The 17320-nt window shown below is 38.2% G+C and overlaps 2 protein-coding genes across 6 annotated transcripts in view; one reads left to right on the forward strand and one right to left on the reverse strand.

Annotated features, from left to right (window-relative positions):
* CTNNA2 (catenin (cadherin-associated protein), alpha 2) overlaps window positions 1-17320 on the forward strand; it is a 460517-nt gene that overhangs the window by 288057 nt on the left and 155140 nt on the right. The window lies entirely within an intron of this gene.
* LRRTM1 (leucine rich repeat transmembrane neuronal 1) lies at window positions 2266-4239 on the reverse strand. Its single transcript, XM_009882502.1, has one exon. The coding sequence runs from the start codon at window positions 4155-4157 to the stop codon at window positions 2592-2594; it is 1566 nt and encodes a 521-aa protein (XP_009880804.1). The 5' UTR covers window positions 4158-4239; the 3' UTR covers window positions 2266-2591.

A 17320-nucleotide genomic window follows, 5' to 3' on the forward strand; every position in this document is an offset into this window, starting at 1 on the left:
AAATACAACCCACAAATATGCTAAAAATACATTGAAATACAACCACAGGATGATTGTTTGTCAGTATCAGTCTTGCATCAGATTTACAGGGGCAAAGCCATCACTGCACCAATATGTTTCCTTATAGCAACAGGGGGGTCACTATAGAAATAAAGCTAATTCATATATTATTTTTTTTTACCATATGCAGACAATGTTGTAACAATCTTGGGTGGTTTTGGAAGTTTCCTGGCAACTAATTGTAATCAGTCATTCTGGTTGCAGTGCTGCATGTTGATCTGAGGAACCTATAACGTAGTGCAAAGTTAAAGAGCCAATTTTTCACAGTTAAATTCCCTATTGATTTCAGAGAAGGGTTTAATGGGGAAAACGCATATATTTTGGCCCTCAGTTAGCATGGCATAAAGTATTTTCTCCTAAAATGTGACCAAGCACCCAAAGAAACAAGGGGCTCCTTACCTACTCTCTGCCCTCACTGTTAGGTTCGTATCTGGACACTCGACCCCTCAGGTCACTTGGGAGCTTCAGGATGGATCAGGCCCTTGGGGGTTTGAGGCATAGAAACAGAAATGTGCATTTGTTTAAAGAGAAAAAAAGCCTATTTTTAACAGTGCTAGCTTGTTTCAAAGCTGTGGATGAATTTTCAGTGGCTTTAGTAAAAAAAAGGTTGATTTTCATTAAATTTTCTATGAAAAGGTCTTCTCCCAATACATAATCTCATTGCTTTCACAGATGACATTATAGTCTCACTAAATAAAAATTTTGATTAAAAAGCTATCGTCATATTTAATATTAAACAGGGTGAGATGTACCAAATAGAGGAAAATAAGTTCTGACTCCTTAAAAATAGTTTCAGTCAGAAAAAAATATCAAATTCACACTTTATGTTTAAAATTAATGGCTAAACCCTGCTGTGCAGGTTAAAAAAAAAAAAAGGGTTTATTCTGTGACTGTTCTCTGCTTTATAAGTCTGCTGTAGCCTTTCAAGAGTAGGTGGCTCTTTGATGCTATAAAAAAGAAAAAAACCCTGTGTTAAATTAAAATACAGGTTAGATTTCTGAATTTTTCCTCTATTGGTGGCAACCTAAGGATAGAGGAATATGTACAAAGCATAGAAATGTTACCCAATTCATTATCCGTAACATTTTATTAGCATGTAATGCTGTATGAAGAAAATTTCAAGATGCTATGCCTGATGTTATAAAACTGCCTCATCTTCATTAGTATGAGAGGAGTTGTTGAAAGGATCGATCAGTAGGTTGTTCACATACTGGAATGAAAAATCCGAAATACGAGGAAAGGAAGCCTTTATTTAAGGGCAGTCAAATAAAACAGCGGTGTGATTCTACATTATTAAATCAGTGCTTATATCCATCAAGTCCATTTATCAGTCATTAGTAAGGAGGGTTTGAGATACTTTCAGCCTCTGCAGAGATTTTAGATTTGTTAATGAATGGCTGGTGGTGAAAGTGAGGGACGTGAGATAGGCTTTGCTAGCAGTTCACTATAGGACCCAGAAGTATGCTCTAATAACTCTCTCTTACTCTGACAGCGTTACAGCTGAGGTTTCACTCTTGAAACACACACAGGTTTCACTACTGAGGACCGAATAGCTTTTGCTCTTCTCCATTCACCATGGCACCACAGTGCACAATGCAAGGGTTTCTTTGCTCTTAGGATATCTTAAAACAAGCATAAAAGTGGGGAACGCTAGTAAAAGCCCTTAAATTTAGAGGGTTTTTTTGTCTTTTTTGTTTTAAGGAAAATGATGACAAGCAATTTTTTTTTGGCAGTGTTTCAGTTGTTTGGGTTTTGTTGTTTTTTTTGTTTAGTGAGACTTTGCAATATGGTCAATTTTGATGCAAAATACTTCTAAGGGGTCATGATGCAGTTTTTATGGATCTTACAGCGACTAACAAGTGAGCTGTACTTAAACAACCTCAGAAATCCTGCCCCAGGGACACGGTCAAAACTTCAGCCTTTCTGAGGTGCACCGGCTCCTTGTTGTACTGACATCCAGTTACAGGTAGCACATTAACAAAAATATCATTCCAGTGTCATGCTTCATATCTTCAGTAACATGATGTAAGTGAACGTGTACTAATTACAATGTGAAGCCATCTGGTTAATTTTAAGCTTGCTATTTTACGTGGCTTCTTTGCTCCTAGACTTTCATTTCAACACTCAGTATGAAGAGAAAAAGAGGTTAAACTGTTGCATTTTGTATACAGGGAACAATTCATGTAATATACACCAGTCTGTAAAAACTGTAAATGCTATTTTTTTTTATTTTAAACAGTTTTCTTAGTTTACAAAAGATCAATAATTGGTACCTTTTTACACTCTCAGATTCCTGAATATTGACAGATCTTCAAAGGGAGTATTAGCATATGAAATCTTAAGATTGACTGTCCTGAAGATTTTTAAGACACGATAAAGCTAAAATGTCAAGTCTTTTAGACAGCCCCTCTTAACAATTTCAGCAGAGGAGCGCGTCAGAAATCACCAGCAAAGCACAGCCATCCCCCCCGTGCCACTGTCTGCCTGCACGCTGTTATTTGGTTGCACACTGTTTAAATCCCAAAGGAAAATCACACCTCGCATTCCCTCGCTGGCTGCTGGTGACAGGAACAAGATCCGTACTCATTAATGATCACCAGGGCTCCCTCAATGTGGTTGGGTTTGTAATCAACGTAATACTCCTGGGCTGACATGGCAGCCATTTGATGCATGGTCTGTTTTTGCTTCTGCTTTCTGCGCTGTGTTACAAAGCACTGTCTTAGTTGCCTTAAGCTGGCCGGAAAGCACTTCCAGGAGACATACAACACTAAAACCACGATGAGGAAGGAAAAAATCAGCGCCATGGTCCCCGTCACCACCTTGTGAATCTGAACGGCGTTCTCCGAGTTCTCGCTGGGCATGGTCACGGTTATGGCGTATGTGGTTTGGTCCCCTTCACTGTCCTGCACATCGTACGTGGCGGTGGCAGAGCCATAGCTGAACGTTTGGTCGCTGTTGTTCGTTACCGGGGAGAGGGTGTTAACGCTCGTTGGGTCTGCCACGTCTTCACACAAGTGAAAAGCGTACACTGCATCCAAAACATCCTCGCCCTGTGCGTACTCGGGGGTGGCACAGAGCAGATTGCTGTCGTAGCGACCCTTGAAGTTGCTCAGCCAGGAGGCCAGGGCGCAAACGTTGCGGCTGCAATCCCAGGCGTTTGCAGAGAGGCTGATGCTCGTGAGGGACTTCCAGGAGTCGAGGACTCGGGAGTCAATGTAGGTCAGCCGGTTGGAGTCCAGCTGCAGGGATTTGAGGTGAGGTACACTCTCGAAAACGTGAGGTTCGATGTATTCGATTTCGTTGCCGGAGAGATCCATTTTCTCAAGTTGCCATATCCAGTCCAAAGTGTTTACGACGATGGTAACTTTATTCCTTCGCAAGCAGAGAGAGTGCAGGGAGATGAGCCTGGGAAAATGGGCTAAATTCACCTTCACCAAGTCATTGTGCTCGAGGTGCAGCTCGGTGAGTTTGAACAAGCCTGCAAAAGAGTTTCGAGCCAGGCTCTTTAACTGATTGTATCCTATGTCTAGAAACTTCAGGCTGCGGCAGTCCTGAAAAATTCTCACCGGCACGAACTTGATGGCGTTCGACCGCATGTGCAAAGTTGTTAGTTTTCTCAGCCCGTGGAACAGGTCAGGCTCCAAAGACTGTAGGTTGTTGTATGATAAATCCACACTGCGCAAGTTTGGCATGGGTCGGAAAGTGGTGTTGGGCAGTTGGGTTATTTTGTTGGAACTCAGGGTGAGCTCTTTAACTCGCCGCAATTTTTGAAAGGCATTCCCCTCCACTGAGCAAATGTGATTGTGATCCAGATAGAGCCACGTGAGCTGCATTAACCCTGTGAACTGTCCATCATGCAGCTCTGAAAGGCTGTTGTACCGCAGAGACAAGCCCATCATGCCCGACAGGTTGCGAGGCATCTCTGTAAGATTCAGTGATTCACAGTACAAAAGCCTGCCCTCACACCGACATAGCTGTGGACACCCACTATTCACGGCTGGAAGCATTTTAGAAAAGATACCCAGCGTACACAATATCAACCCCGGGGGCTTCCTCAGCAGCCAGTTTAAACAGAGACCAATAAGAAGGAAATCCATTAGCAAGAATATTTCCAAATATGCTCGAGAATGTCCATTGAATCTTTCCGAATTCTACATCATATTTTATTTAAGGGAAAAAAACAAAAACCAAAACAAAGCCAGAAAACCAAAGCAAAACAGCAAACAGAACAAACACAGAGGCAAATATTTCACTTTACAGCATGCAGGAGCTGCGCAGCATTAAAGTTCACAGACATTCAAAGGTAAAATGATAGTGATTTTGTTCATGTTAAATGCTGCAGCAAAGAAAAAAAAATCTTTCTTCATGAAAGAATTTAATTAAAAAGTGTCTTACCCACCCTTTTCCAGAGAGTGACAACCTCCATTCAGTTGCTTCCTTTGTGTTTGGACTAATTATATGCAGAGCTAAAAAAGACCCCTCTGTGCTACAAATTCGGTCCCTTTCAATTTTGTGCAAGGCTGGCAAGCTCACAATGTCTCACTTCGCTTCTGCTCAAAGAGCGAAAGGCTTGTCCAGCTAGCTTTTTAGCTGCCTCCTAGGACCTGCAAGTTTCAGAACTATGTACATGAGCTTGATCTTCTCCTTCTCCCTCTGTCCTTTTCTCTGCAGTTAACACTGTGGCGTGAAAAAAACTCCAAACTCTTTACTAACGACTCCACAGGATTTGTCAATCTGTTTAATGTCCATCATTTGCAACGACCATTGACCGGCACAACCTTTACTCCATAGAGAGATTACCATTCATTCACTGACCGGCTAAGGGTAGCTTTATTTCCCATTCTTTGTTCGCTTTGCTTGTTAGGTGATGCTTAGAGCAGAGAGAGACAGCAAGAATCCCTTCCCTTCAGCTGAGCAGTATGTTGCTAGAGCATGCAGAGGCACCTAGTGTTCACTGAGTGTCGTAAGCTGCTCATGATTGTACGCCTGCACTGTGCATCTCAGACATGGGCAGATTGAAAAGGGGTGGGCATAAAACCAACATTCGAGCGAACCAGGAAAGTAATATATGCTCTTTGATGAAATGGAAAATACTTTAAGCCTAGCTCGCCATTTCTCAAACAGGCACGCACACACAGCCGCACAAATCATCAACAGCGAGGCAGTGCTAAGTAGGAAGCTTGAGAATTAGGATTCTATTTTTTTTTATTTTTTTTTTTTTTTTTTTTGCTTTTGTCTAAAGTCTGAATTTATAAGCTATTAGCCGGGAGAGGGAGATACCTGATTTCTTGGTTTGGGAAGGAATGTGTAAACCAGTATCTTTGGATTGCTTTTTCTCTCTAATTCTGATGATGAGATTTGCCTTTTGGAGTCTTGGGGTGAGGGAGTGGGGGGGCAGCGGGGGGGAATGTGGTTTTCTTCTGACATTGTCTAAATAGAGCATGATTTGAAATTCTGTGCATTCTTTCTCATAGAAATGCAGCCAGAGCTCTGCAAATAGGAATGTCTGGTTTCATATAAGCTTTAATTACATTTGGTCTTTTTCCATCCTGCATATTTGGTGTGTGTTCAGCACATGCCTTTCCTAAAGGCTTTTTTTTTTTTTTTTTTTTTTTTGCAGTGTAGGCTACGGCACACAAAACTATAATTCTTGCAACATAGAGATTACTGTGCTTTTGGAATAAGATCAACATATAGGTTACTCTGACCGTGTCGGCAGCATGCAAAGAAGGGGTTTAGAACCCGATTAGTTAATAAGTTCTGCAGATTGTGCTAGTTTTTGTTCCGTGTACCAAAAAGAAATCCTTGCCTGATAATTTGCCGTCCTCATTATCTATGGGAAATGCATCGACAATGAGCTCTCTCTGTAATTTTTACTGACTGAAAAATATACGATACTTCTGTCAGGAAAACGCTGGCCATCTTTTCCTATTATGAAATAGAGTCTAAAGCCTGTGTGCTGGTGAATGCGGTCAGAGCTGACAGCTCCCAATTCTGCATGAATTCTCTATGAAGAAGTTTCACACGGAAATGCAAGTATTGCAGAAGATTGTGCTAATTTTAAGTCAACGTCGGTTGTGAAATGCTGGAGGCAGGGCAAAACCATTACATTTGCTTTCTTTTTCACAACCATTTAATTCTGAAAAATGTTTTCGAAGTATCTGTTGCAGAGCTACAAAATCCTAGAGCTGTTCGTTGTGTCTGAGTGTGGCTGGCTGCTGTGAGTGTGTGCTGGTAGAGATCAAGGAATGCAGTAATTTAATGCAGTAAAAGTTGTTTTACAGAAGTCCTGGAAAACTTAAGCTCTCGTGCATAAAAAATGTGTGGAGATTCATTACAAATGTATTTGCCAAAAAAAAAGTCGTTAATAAATTACAAATCTAAACCACTTTGACTGCGGTTTCAGAATCTGGGAATCCATGTGCTTTTATGCTCCCAATTCAGTTTATTCACATTTTTCTGCTGTTCACAGCCCTTGCATTTCAGTGGTCTCAAAGCAAAAATGTGATGCTTTAACAGTATATGAACCTCTTGTATGTTTTAGCATTTGGGCATGAAAGCTAAATGTGTTGTTCCTCTCCCAAGCTCACGCTGTTTTATTCAAAGCAGGCTGTTTATGCAAGTGTCCACTGGTTGCAGTACACCTTAATTCTGTTTCTCAGTACACAAAAGCAGGAAGGAAAGCAATGACAGAACCATGAGAAAGAGCATTGAAGAAGAAGAGACCAAAAAAAACTGGTCCAAGAATATTTTCCGGATTACATTTCTGAATATTTTAATGCAATTAACTGAGAAAAAAAATTAAAAAGATGACTTGAACTTTGCAGATACAGAAAAAAAGGTTCAAAGCGATAAGGTTGTATCCCTTAAAAGACAGCCACCCTATGAGTCTTCATCAGGTAGGTCTTGCTGCCCTCTCCCATGTAACAATTTGGGGAGACTGCAACAGTAGCCCTAAAAATTTCACCTATGTCTTCAAGGAAAGCTGACATTTTCTACAAATCAGATGATGATAATGTTCTCTTCGTTACCATGTAAATGCTATGTATAAAGTGAAGAAATCCTCTAGCAGAGATGAAACTCCTTGATATATCCCTGTGAAGAGCTGAATACTTTTTTTCACTGCTGCTTCTTGCTATCACCTGGGATACAGCCTGGATCCTAACCAATCTGCCTATTCCCACACTGGCATATAATCTATTATCATTTGGTTTCCAGAGGTAGAAATTAGAGCAGACAGTATGAAACGTATATAGCATCAGCTAGAAGACTGACAACTAGAATTAGGGACCCAGAATTAATGGCCCTAAGCACACTATCTCACAGCTCTGTCAGAGGTTTATTGCATGAGAGACTTTGTTCTTATTTGTCCAAAATCTATTTGTAAAAAAGAATCCAGGTAGTCTTAAAATGAGAGACCTCAACGTATGTGTGGGGGGTGTAATGTTGAAGCAGAGTAGTAACCAAATTCAAGAATTGTGGCACATGGATCTGAAAGGACAAACTTGGGTGAATATATGTCTTAGCCCTGAAATATCTTTTGTAAATTTGGGTTTCTTCTATACTTTTGAAATGTACTTTGGTTTTTGGTTTGTTTTTTTTTTTTTTTTTTTTTGTAATAAAACTAGGAATCCACTTTGAACATGTTTGTAATGCAAAGGGCTTAATTTCCACTGTCTGAGCTGTTATCACAGCCAAACTGTTAAGTTTACACATTTTCTGAAGTTTCAAAGCCTCTGGCAAATCTCTATAAATTAGCAGATTTAAATTAGCTTTATTAAATGTGCTATTATAAAACATTTTAAGAAGCGCAAACTAAGTTTTTATGTGTTTAAGGGAGATTGATTAAATCAATGTAAAGTAGGTTACAGAAGAACAACATGAGTAAAGTTTTAGAAAGTTTAGCTGGGAAGCTATTTCTTGGAGTCATGACAAGTGTAATTCACTGGCAACACCCTGCAGTGATTGTCAAAATTGTTCAGGTTGAAAAAGGAAAACACTTTTCAATGTAATCAGTCTACACATCTTTAATATTGTGTTCAGTATAATGCCACATATCGTTTAACCAGCCTAAGAGTCATTTCATTCTTACGAATTCCTTGTATTGAGTAGTATTACTGTTTGCGCCTAGATATTTAACCTGCCTGAGTTTGCAATCCAGTACAGATGGGGTTGGGACAGGGTAAATAGGATCAGAATCTGGCCATTAATGTCTAACTGTGCATATATACATGGTTTAATATATTAAAAAAAAAAGTATAGGAAACTAAAGAAGTATGTTAAATACTGAGAATATTTCTTCTTTCTGGTATTTTCTGAGTGGTTTCTATCAATATAATAAAAAGTGGGACTTTTAGTGGTGATTTTTATTTCCTTTCATGAATGGATAGACTCAGCACTTGATCTTACATGGTAGTCTTTAATTTTCAAGTGCACTGAACCATGTCATTTTGTATAAGGAAACATTTAAAAACAGAAAAGGGAAGAAAAGACGTGACTCCAAGTAAAGCAAATTAAATCTGTTATTTCTCTGGTATTTATATCTCGGTCATCCCTGACATTTGGCCAGCTGTCCCTTCTGTATAGAATTTAGGGTTTCAGCTGATAAGAAGTCTATCACCTGCGTAACACATCCCTTTTGTTAAATATAAAAATGCACTATATTATGCAAGCTTTTGACCAAAATACTCCTGGTGACTCCAGATGTCAAAGTGATAACTACCATTAAATTCTTGTAGTGCAGAACAGACACATTGGATTTCTTACTACCTTTAAATAATAGATACTCTTATGTAAATCACCTTATTGTTTTTGACAATGTGATAAACACTTCTTTCTCTCACTGCAGTCATTCCATTCTCATCAGCAGCCACATTCAATAGCAGGTAGTCATGTATAGCACTAGAAAGTCACCCACAGAAGAGACCTATGTGCAGAACTGTCAATGCAGTGCAGAAATGTCAATTTTTAGGAAAATATATCAGCGGTAAGATGAAGTGTCTCTCTCCTCCATTCATTATTGGTAGACTACTTGAATAAGCTAAAGAGTCACTGGCCCTCTTAAGTATCTGTGAAATTGCCTATGGATTTCTGGATGTGCTGTCAAAGCTCTATACAGTGTTATTGGTTGTGAATGTCCAGGTGTAATGGAAAAATGACTTGTGTTACAACAAGTAATAACTATCATTTTGTTATCCAATCAACACATTGCTGAAGATCATGTAGCATCCTGACTAAGCAAAGACTGGTGTGTTACAGTGAAGTTACAGGGTTGTTGGAACTCCTGTTTTATAGAGAAAGTGGAAATTTAAACCTTGGTTTTCAATTAACATGCCAATTTATATCTCTAAAAATGTCTTGGGAAGTCTTGGAGGAAGTGTATGTAGAGTGCAATGGTTAGCAATTGTAAAGGTTTTAGTTAGTCATATTTAAATGGAAATCAATTAGTTCCACCTTCAGAAATGCTAAGCTAGACACTCCAGAAAGGTTTGTCTCAAGACCTTCCAAAGCATTTCTGGAGGTGCGAGTGAATGAACTGTAATTGATTTCCAATTAGGTTAAGAGCAAAGCTTATCCATACACTTGAATATATCTCCCTTTCCCTCTTCTGCTGTTGATAGCTCATCTGTAAGGATCATTTTTTAATAAACGATAATGCAAAATGTTTTTTTTATTTGTGTTTTAAGATTGCTTTTTAGGGAAAGGATTCTGTTCTTACATGGACGTAGCTAATCCAAGAGGGCTATTGATGACATTGCTTCTTGGGTAGGTCGGTTGGTTGCTTGGTTGCTTGGTTGGTTTCTCCTGGTATATTTACTCAGATTCATCAAGCCTGTGAGAAGTTGGATGATGATTCAACCATGAATACACTACAAAGTGACAGAATAGCAGGGTTGGTTAGGACTATGAAAAATCTCCCCTGTAGCCAAATTGTTTATTACCCTATACCCATCTTGTGTCCATAACTTACTGGCATTTTTTGTCATTCTCCAGAATAACTTGTGTTGCGCAGAAAGCTGGCAAGTCCCACCTGGGGATGCAGGCATAACCGTGCCAGCAAACTCCTGCTGTAGAGAAGTCATTTGTGTAATGTTGGGATAGCCTTCCTGATGCAAAACAGTTCACTCTTTTTTATCAACGATGTAACTTTAGTGGCAGTAAACACTTTTCAGACTTTCAGGTACAGGAAGTAGAGAGAATTGAGAGGAATTTATAAAATCAATTATTAAAAGCTGGGATGAACAAGTTAAAAGCTGTTCCTGGCAGTCTCCTGGAAAGCCTTTTTACAAATGGATGAACTGCTCTTGGAAAATTTTCCCAGAGCAGAAAATCTGTTCTTCTCAGTATTAGACAATCAGTTGTTCTTAATCCATTTCTTTTGATCCTTTCCAAATGTATTTTAGAGCACAATCAAAAGGATGACAAACCTTATGCTGGCCTTTGTAGATACATTATCACAAGAAATATAGGTTGGTGGTAAAGTCAGTGCTAAACTAGTATTTTGAAATCAAATAAAGGCTTTCATTGAGCTCTCTTCCATCACAGAGGGTACTAGTTGAATTGACTCCAAAGGGAGTTTTACAGGGAAACTCTGCTTTTGGATAATGTTACCTGGAAATTATATAATTTGATATATTCTTAGCTCTAACTCCTGGAATTACTGAAGACTTGAGCAATATGAGCTAGATTACGTAGTCATGGAAATAGATGTTGTACTGTAGCAGAGCACCTATAGCAAACAGGCAACCGGATCTTTGGCAGACTGTATTATTCTCAGTTATGTGTGCCTCTTGGTATATTTTGGCAGATAGAGAAGACAGGATTTTTATGTTTCCATCCTTTTGCTCTGATGATTTCCACAATGTGAAGGGAAAACTCAGGAAAAAATGTGTTGAAGTTATGGTTGTTTGTGTATTGCATCTTATTGGGAGGTTAGAAAGAATCTGAACCATTGGCTCATACACAAAAGTAAAAATGCAGAAACCAGGTTGAAGACTCACATTTCAGATAGAAGTCATTGTGATTTTTGCAAATGAAGATAGTTTGTTGACTACCTGAAATATTTATGGTTTCATTACGTATTGTTTGCAACTGATGTAATGTCTAAGAGCAATAATCACGGGTCAGGAGTCTCAGAAGGACATATTTAAAGGCATAACAAAAGATAGTCATGCCTTCTAAAAAAAGAGAATAACCTGACCTTTTTTTTTTAGACAACTTAAAAATACTGAGGCAATACCGAACAGTTTCATATGGTGGGGGTGGTTTGCATGTGGTGTATGTGTAATCTTAGAAACCCAGCTTTGCTCAACAGCTAGTTTAATTCTTTGAGATCCCATGGCAGTCTTTGAAATGGGCCTCCCCAACTCTTGTTTGGTTTTATTTCAATGTATTTATGTTTTGTGCTAAAGATTCTTTGTGACTTGTAAGGAAGAAATGTACAATATAATCAAAACTTTGTGTTGCTCCTTTACTCTCAATAAATGTATAGAAAGGTATAGTCAATTCTAATAACATATCCAAAGATCCTGAATTTACCTGAAAAGATATAGAAAGCATATGCAAACCACATTCTTAACATACAATATAAGAATAATCAAAATATCAATAATATGAAAGTAAATTACCCTCACTACATACATGTTTTTAAAGGTGAAACAGCATATCTGCGGGACAAATAGTAACAAAGCTGTAAGGTTCACTTCAGATATGTTTCAGAATCATATTTCCTCTCCTACTGCTGTAATTTTGAATCTTTACTATTCATGTAAAATAAAGAGCTTATTGTTTCTTAAGACTCAATTTATATTTTAAATGAGTCGAAAGGTGCATAATCAACTCGAACAGACAGGAAAAGATCAGCCTGTTTTTCAAGATATAGGACATTTTACTGTGTGTTTTGAATTCTAGAGACCATTTTTAAAGAACACTTGGCTTACTTCTGCTCTTTTTTTGTAGTGCAAATTAATTATAATTTGACAAGAGAGTGCTTGATTTTCTTATTCAGATTTGGTGTAGAGCCAAGCTTTATTAGTTAGAGCCTCTAAATCAAAATCAAAGGTCAGTATCTGTGAAATGCCTGTGGCTCGAGATATATTGTAGTTCTTTCCCCATTATTCAGAGATTTTTGTCTATGAAAAGGTGTTTATGTATTTAAGTAGATACTGTATGTTGCATGCATGGCTGTGGAAGAATAACCATTTTTCATGATTACACTGGTAATGTTCCTAACAGCAATCCTGCAGATGCGGGCAATCAGTGGTGTGAAACTCTTGAATTATGCACCTCTTTGATGTGGTCCATACACGCTGGCTGAGGGTTCATGCCCCGTGGCATGTTGTACCCAGTGATTCCCCTTCTCCCCCCAGCCCTGTCCATGATTGGCAGAGGAGCTACTCTCAAATCTCCCTCAGCATCATCCTTCAGCCCCCAGTGGTGCTGGCATCACCATGTACCTTCTTCAGGTGGGGCCCATCTGGGGAATCAGCAGGTAGAGAACAAAAGGTGATCACGCAAGCTACGACAGGGATTGCCAAATATGCCAACAGACATCAGCAGGGGAGTGAGAATGGTGATGTGCATCATTTACGTACTTAAAAAACTGGAACTAGCAGTGTCTGAGCAGAGAGATATTAAAGATATCTAGCTTTAAAAAACACAAATTAATCCTGGAAGCAGTACTATGTGTCCTGATCCTCACTTTACTTCTTCTAATTGTATATAATTTTTTATTTTTTCTTTTTTTTTTTTCATTCTATGCCTTTGTTCTTCCTACATCTAGGGTAATTTTTCTGTTTCCAGCTCTTAATTTCAGGGGTTGTCTCTTCCTATGTCCCTGCATAATCCCTAGCATGGAATATCTTTTGCTACGTCCTAATGAAAATTATAATAATCAACACAGCTTGGGTGTTCGAGGCAATTATTGTTGGACAAGAACTAGTAAATCACAATGCTCCCAAATATGTAATCTACAAACTGAGGTTTAGTCACGTTGTCTTTCTGCAGCCTATTTTGCTAGCTGAGCTCGGACCATGCACTGACATTAGGGCAGCAAAAGTCACTTCTAACTGTTTTCATGGCCATGAGGGCCATGAAGGCAATGAGCATTAGAAGACATTGAAAATGTAATGGGAAGAAGCTTCCCTCGTGCCAGAGGGATGAAGTTGGGAGGTATTTGCTTCTTTACCTTCTACCCAAAGAAAATCATACTGACAGCAGTTATAAAAGCATTTATCACCAAAATAATAAAAAAAAAAAAAACACCAAAAAAACCCACAAAAAAACTAACCAAACAAACGAAAACCCACCAAAGCCTTCGCTACGTGTTGCTTTTTCTTGGTCCTCAGTCTGTCGGACCATGGAGCCTGTTGGATGCGTCTGCAGCATTGCAAAGTAATGCTGACCTTGGGATATTTCCCTGAAACACATTCAGCTCTGAGTCTTTTGAGATGTGTTCTCTGACTTTTTGGATTTGCTGGCACTGTTGCATCCATTAAATACTGATTAGACTTAAGAAATCCAAGTGACCAAATAATGCTATCATCTGTTCCCTACTTATCTTAATAATATTGCCAGTAATATTCAATATATCAATTCTAGGATATTCTATGCCTAACCTGATGCATGAAAAATAGAGACAGTATGCTTTTTTGTTTCAGAGGCAGAACAACCCCAGTTTATATATTGATTGGATTTTGCTATATCGCCTAGAGATGAGGCTAAAAAGTGAATTAGCTACTTTCAAGGACTGTTAGAGAAATACACCATTTTTCATAATGTTTGATGAATTGCTTACAGTACTTGTTTTACTTAAAACTGCAATTAAAGATTGCCCTCTAGTCAAAAGAAAAATGTGATAAAAATCTGACTTGAAACTGGGCAGAAATTTTTCTAAAGCCCTTTGGGATTAATTCCAGTAATTATTCAATCTGACGTTTTCCAGAGAAATAACCCTTTATGTATGATCTCCATTAATCATAATAATACAGTTCACATGTCAGATACTTCTGTCCAGTCACTTCACACCCTACATTTACTAAGGCACTAATAAACATCTTCACTAAATACAAGAAATTATTAAACTGCTTTCAAAAAAACCCAGTGCCTGTGTATAGTTTTTAGCTATGTTTTGGTCTTGTGAGGTGGGACATGTCGTGCTCATGTCTACAAACGCACTGAATTTGCAGGCTGTAGCCATCATTAAGATCAGGTCTCCTGCTAATTTTATGTAATTTAGTTCCTAGCATTTCAAGGACTTTTTTTCCTTTCTTTTCTCCTCTGAGCTGCCTCGGAGAGGTCTGGTTTGTCTGTCTGTCTGGTTGTAAACACTTATTAATTTGCTTATGTAAATAATTGGTCTTTTGCAAGACCTGTGTGTAAGAAATAAAACCTCTACTTTAGATCTTCTACAAACATAAAAATGAATACTTTTTTTCTTGCATATGAACTTATTACACATTATTGCGCAGTGAATATTGAGTAACTGTCTCTGATGATCAACAGCTCTAAGAAGATTTTTGTTATGTTTGTCAGTGTCTCATCAACTGAAGATATTCCATAATATTATCTTGTGTTAAAAAGTGGTTGTTTAAAAACACAGTGATGATTAGATGCTCATATTTGAAGATTTTACCATTCTCTCATTTTCAGATTCTGACATTGTTTTATGTTTTTGAAGCTGGGAAGTGGAATTATCTGTGTTCTGATGAGAAGTGATAAATATCATCTTTTGCTGAATGTAGGTAAAAGATGTAGGCAAATGAGGTTGTTTTTACACAGCCTCCTCATGCATCTTTTCAAAAGCTAAGAGTGGAGAATAATTCATTTTCTTTTGAGATTTCCTTTTTTTTTTTTTTACTTTCTTTTATTTTTTGTTATGGAGCGATATATGATGTATCTAGACTTATTGTGACTAATGCTTTCAGTTCAGGATTTTTGCATGTCAGTTGTCATTCTTCACACACTCCACTAGATGGCAACTCTAGTCTTCTTGACATTTAATCATTCAAACTAGAAATATTTTCTCCCCCCCCCCGCCAACCCCCCCCGTCTATATAGATGGCTAAGAGTTTCACAGATATGTGATTCAATTTTACTTTTATTGAAATCACCACAGTGTCTGATATGAACTCAAACTGTACCAAAAAGAAAAAAAGAAAAAAAAAAAGAGGTTGGTAAGCAGCAATCCTCCTGGATCATAAAGCACGCATTGATTCCCCCATAACTTTTAAAAATATTTTAGGAGTTTTCATAAAAAGGACTAGTACCCCCAACTTCTTTTTATGTGAAGTAATTGAATGGGTTGGCTGCAAATACTGGCTTTAAGTTTGATGGTTTAACCCATCCTTAATGTTAAAGTATTTATTTTTGCTATACACAGTAAAAACTTGATGAGACTTTTTAAAAGTTGCAAATGATATTTCTTCGTGAATATGATGATATTGTACCTAGATGTGGATTGTCCTTGGTGAGGGGAAGAGTAGGATGAGGGTGTTACTGTGTTGTATTAGACATGAGAATTTTCTCGGATTCCCCCTCTTGCTCAAATTGCTGCTATATTCAGCGTGGCTTCTTTCTGCTTTTATTCCGTCCCATCAATTGTATTATCAAAGCATCAAAGTCTATTTCTCCGTTTTCCTCTGCTGGCTTCCACAACTTAAATACTTGCTTGTAGAATTTGAAGACATAAAACAAAGCATCTCTCTGTGAATGAATGCCAGACATCAACAGCAGGCACAAAAGATTGTGCTTGCTCTGCCTGGGATGGAGACTAATGTTCGTAACAGTCACACAAAGGATCTTTTCTCTATCTCTTTGTATCAAGGCTGTAGTTCAATTTTCAAATCACTTCCACTGTGTCTAGCAAGGTTTTATTTTGCGGTTACTGGTTAAAAAGGGACAGAGTGAGGGATAGTTAATTTATTTTTTAAAAAATAAGTACAGATCGAAGTTCAGAAGAATACATGCTAATTATCAGGTTTTGTTGTTGTTTTCCTACTTCATCCATAGAAAGTTTTCAGTAATTGTGTAACAAACTTTAAAACTGCTACAGTCTGTCGCATCAATGATGCTATTTGATACAAGATCTTATGGTCACAGACAGATATAAAAATTTATTGTTTAAAATAAACTGCAAAAAGTTCTAAAGCAGACCTATGTTTAAGGCCAGATTTAGTCATTCAGACTTTTATTGGTTTAGTAAAAACTTTGGTTTTCAACCCAGGCTTGATTAGTCTGTGGACATTTTTACTTCACAGAAACAGTATTAAAATAAATTATGCTCATATAGGACAAGCAGAATATTGGTCTGTTTAAGCCTGACTGATTTTTATGTAACAAATTAGTGAGCAAGGTAATTAAATCTCTTTTAGATGCCTGTTTTATCTCTGGAAAGAATCCCAAGAACCTCAGAAAACTGACTTTTAGGTTATATACCGGTCCTAGGTCTATTGCAGCTAAGTGGCTTGTTTCTCATTATTGCATTTAGTGCTACAGAAACTACTCCACCAGAGTCTTTATTAAAACTTGCTTAAGGCTAGCATTTTCCCTTGGGTCAATAATGACTTTAGAGGAATGGATGTAGAAGCTAGATTTGTTCTAGCTACTGGAATGAATTATGTCTCATTGTGGCCCCCAGGCTAATATTTCAAATTCGCCACCAGGCACTTCATCAAAAATTCTATTCCAGTATTGAAAAGACCTTGTGCTCCTATTAGTAAATGCAGACCGTACATTTGAAGATCCTCCCCCACACCCAAACTATATGACTGTATATTTTTCTCCACTATAAACCCACTGAATTGCCACACGTATCAGTGACGATGTGGTTTAGAAATGTATCCGGAAGATCTCATGTATTGGGGAGATGGTTGTAAGTTATTTCTTATTAAAATATGGTGCACACACAAAGCATCAAGCTAACAACTGTGGTGCTCCTACAAGTAATAGCCAGTGAAATCCTACAGCTCATTTTCCTGGTGTGACCACAGCATTTATGAGAGGGGTAGTGTGGAAATAGCTTTTACTCCTGCAAGTCCTTGCTCATAAGTAATCCAATCAAGATCAACATTGCTTATCGTTGCACATCATAGAATTACAGAATCATAGAATGGTTTGGGTTGGAAGGAAGCTTTAAAGATCACCAAGTCCAAGCCCCCTGCAGTGACCAGGGACATCTTCAACTAGATCGTGTTGCTCAGAGCCCCATCCAGCCTCACCTTGAATTTTTCCAGGGATGGGGCATCTCCCACCTCTCTTGGCA

This window comes from Charadrius vociferus, unplaced genomic scaffold, assembly GCF_000708025.1.
Source record: "Charadrius vociferus isolate BGI_N301 unplaced genomic scaffold, ASM70802v2 scaffold213, whole genome shotgun sequence".
Taxonomy (NCBI): Eukaryota; Metazoa; Chordata; class Aves; order Charadriiformes; family Charadriidae; genus Charadrius; species Charadrius vociferus.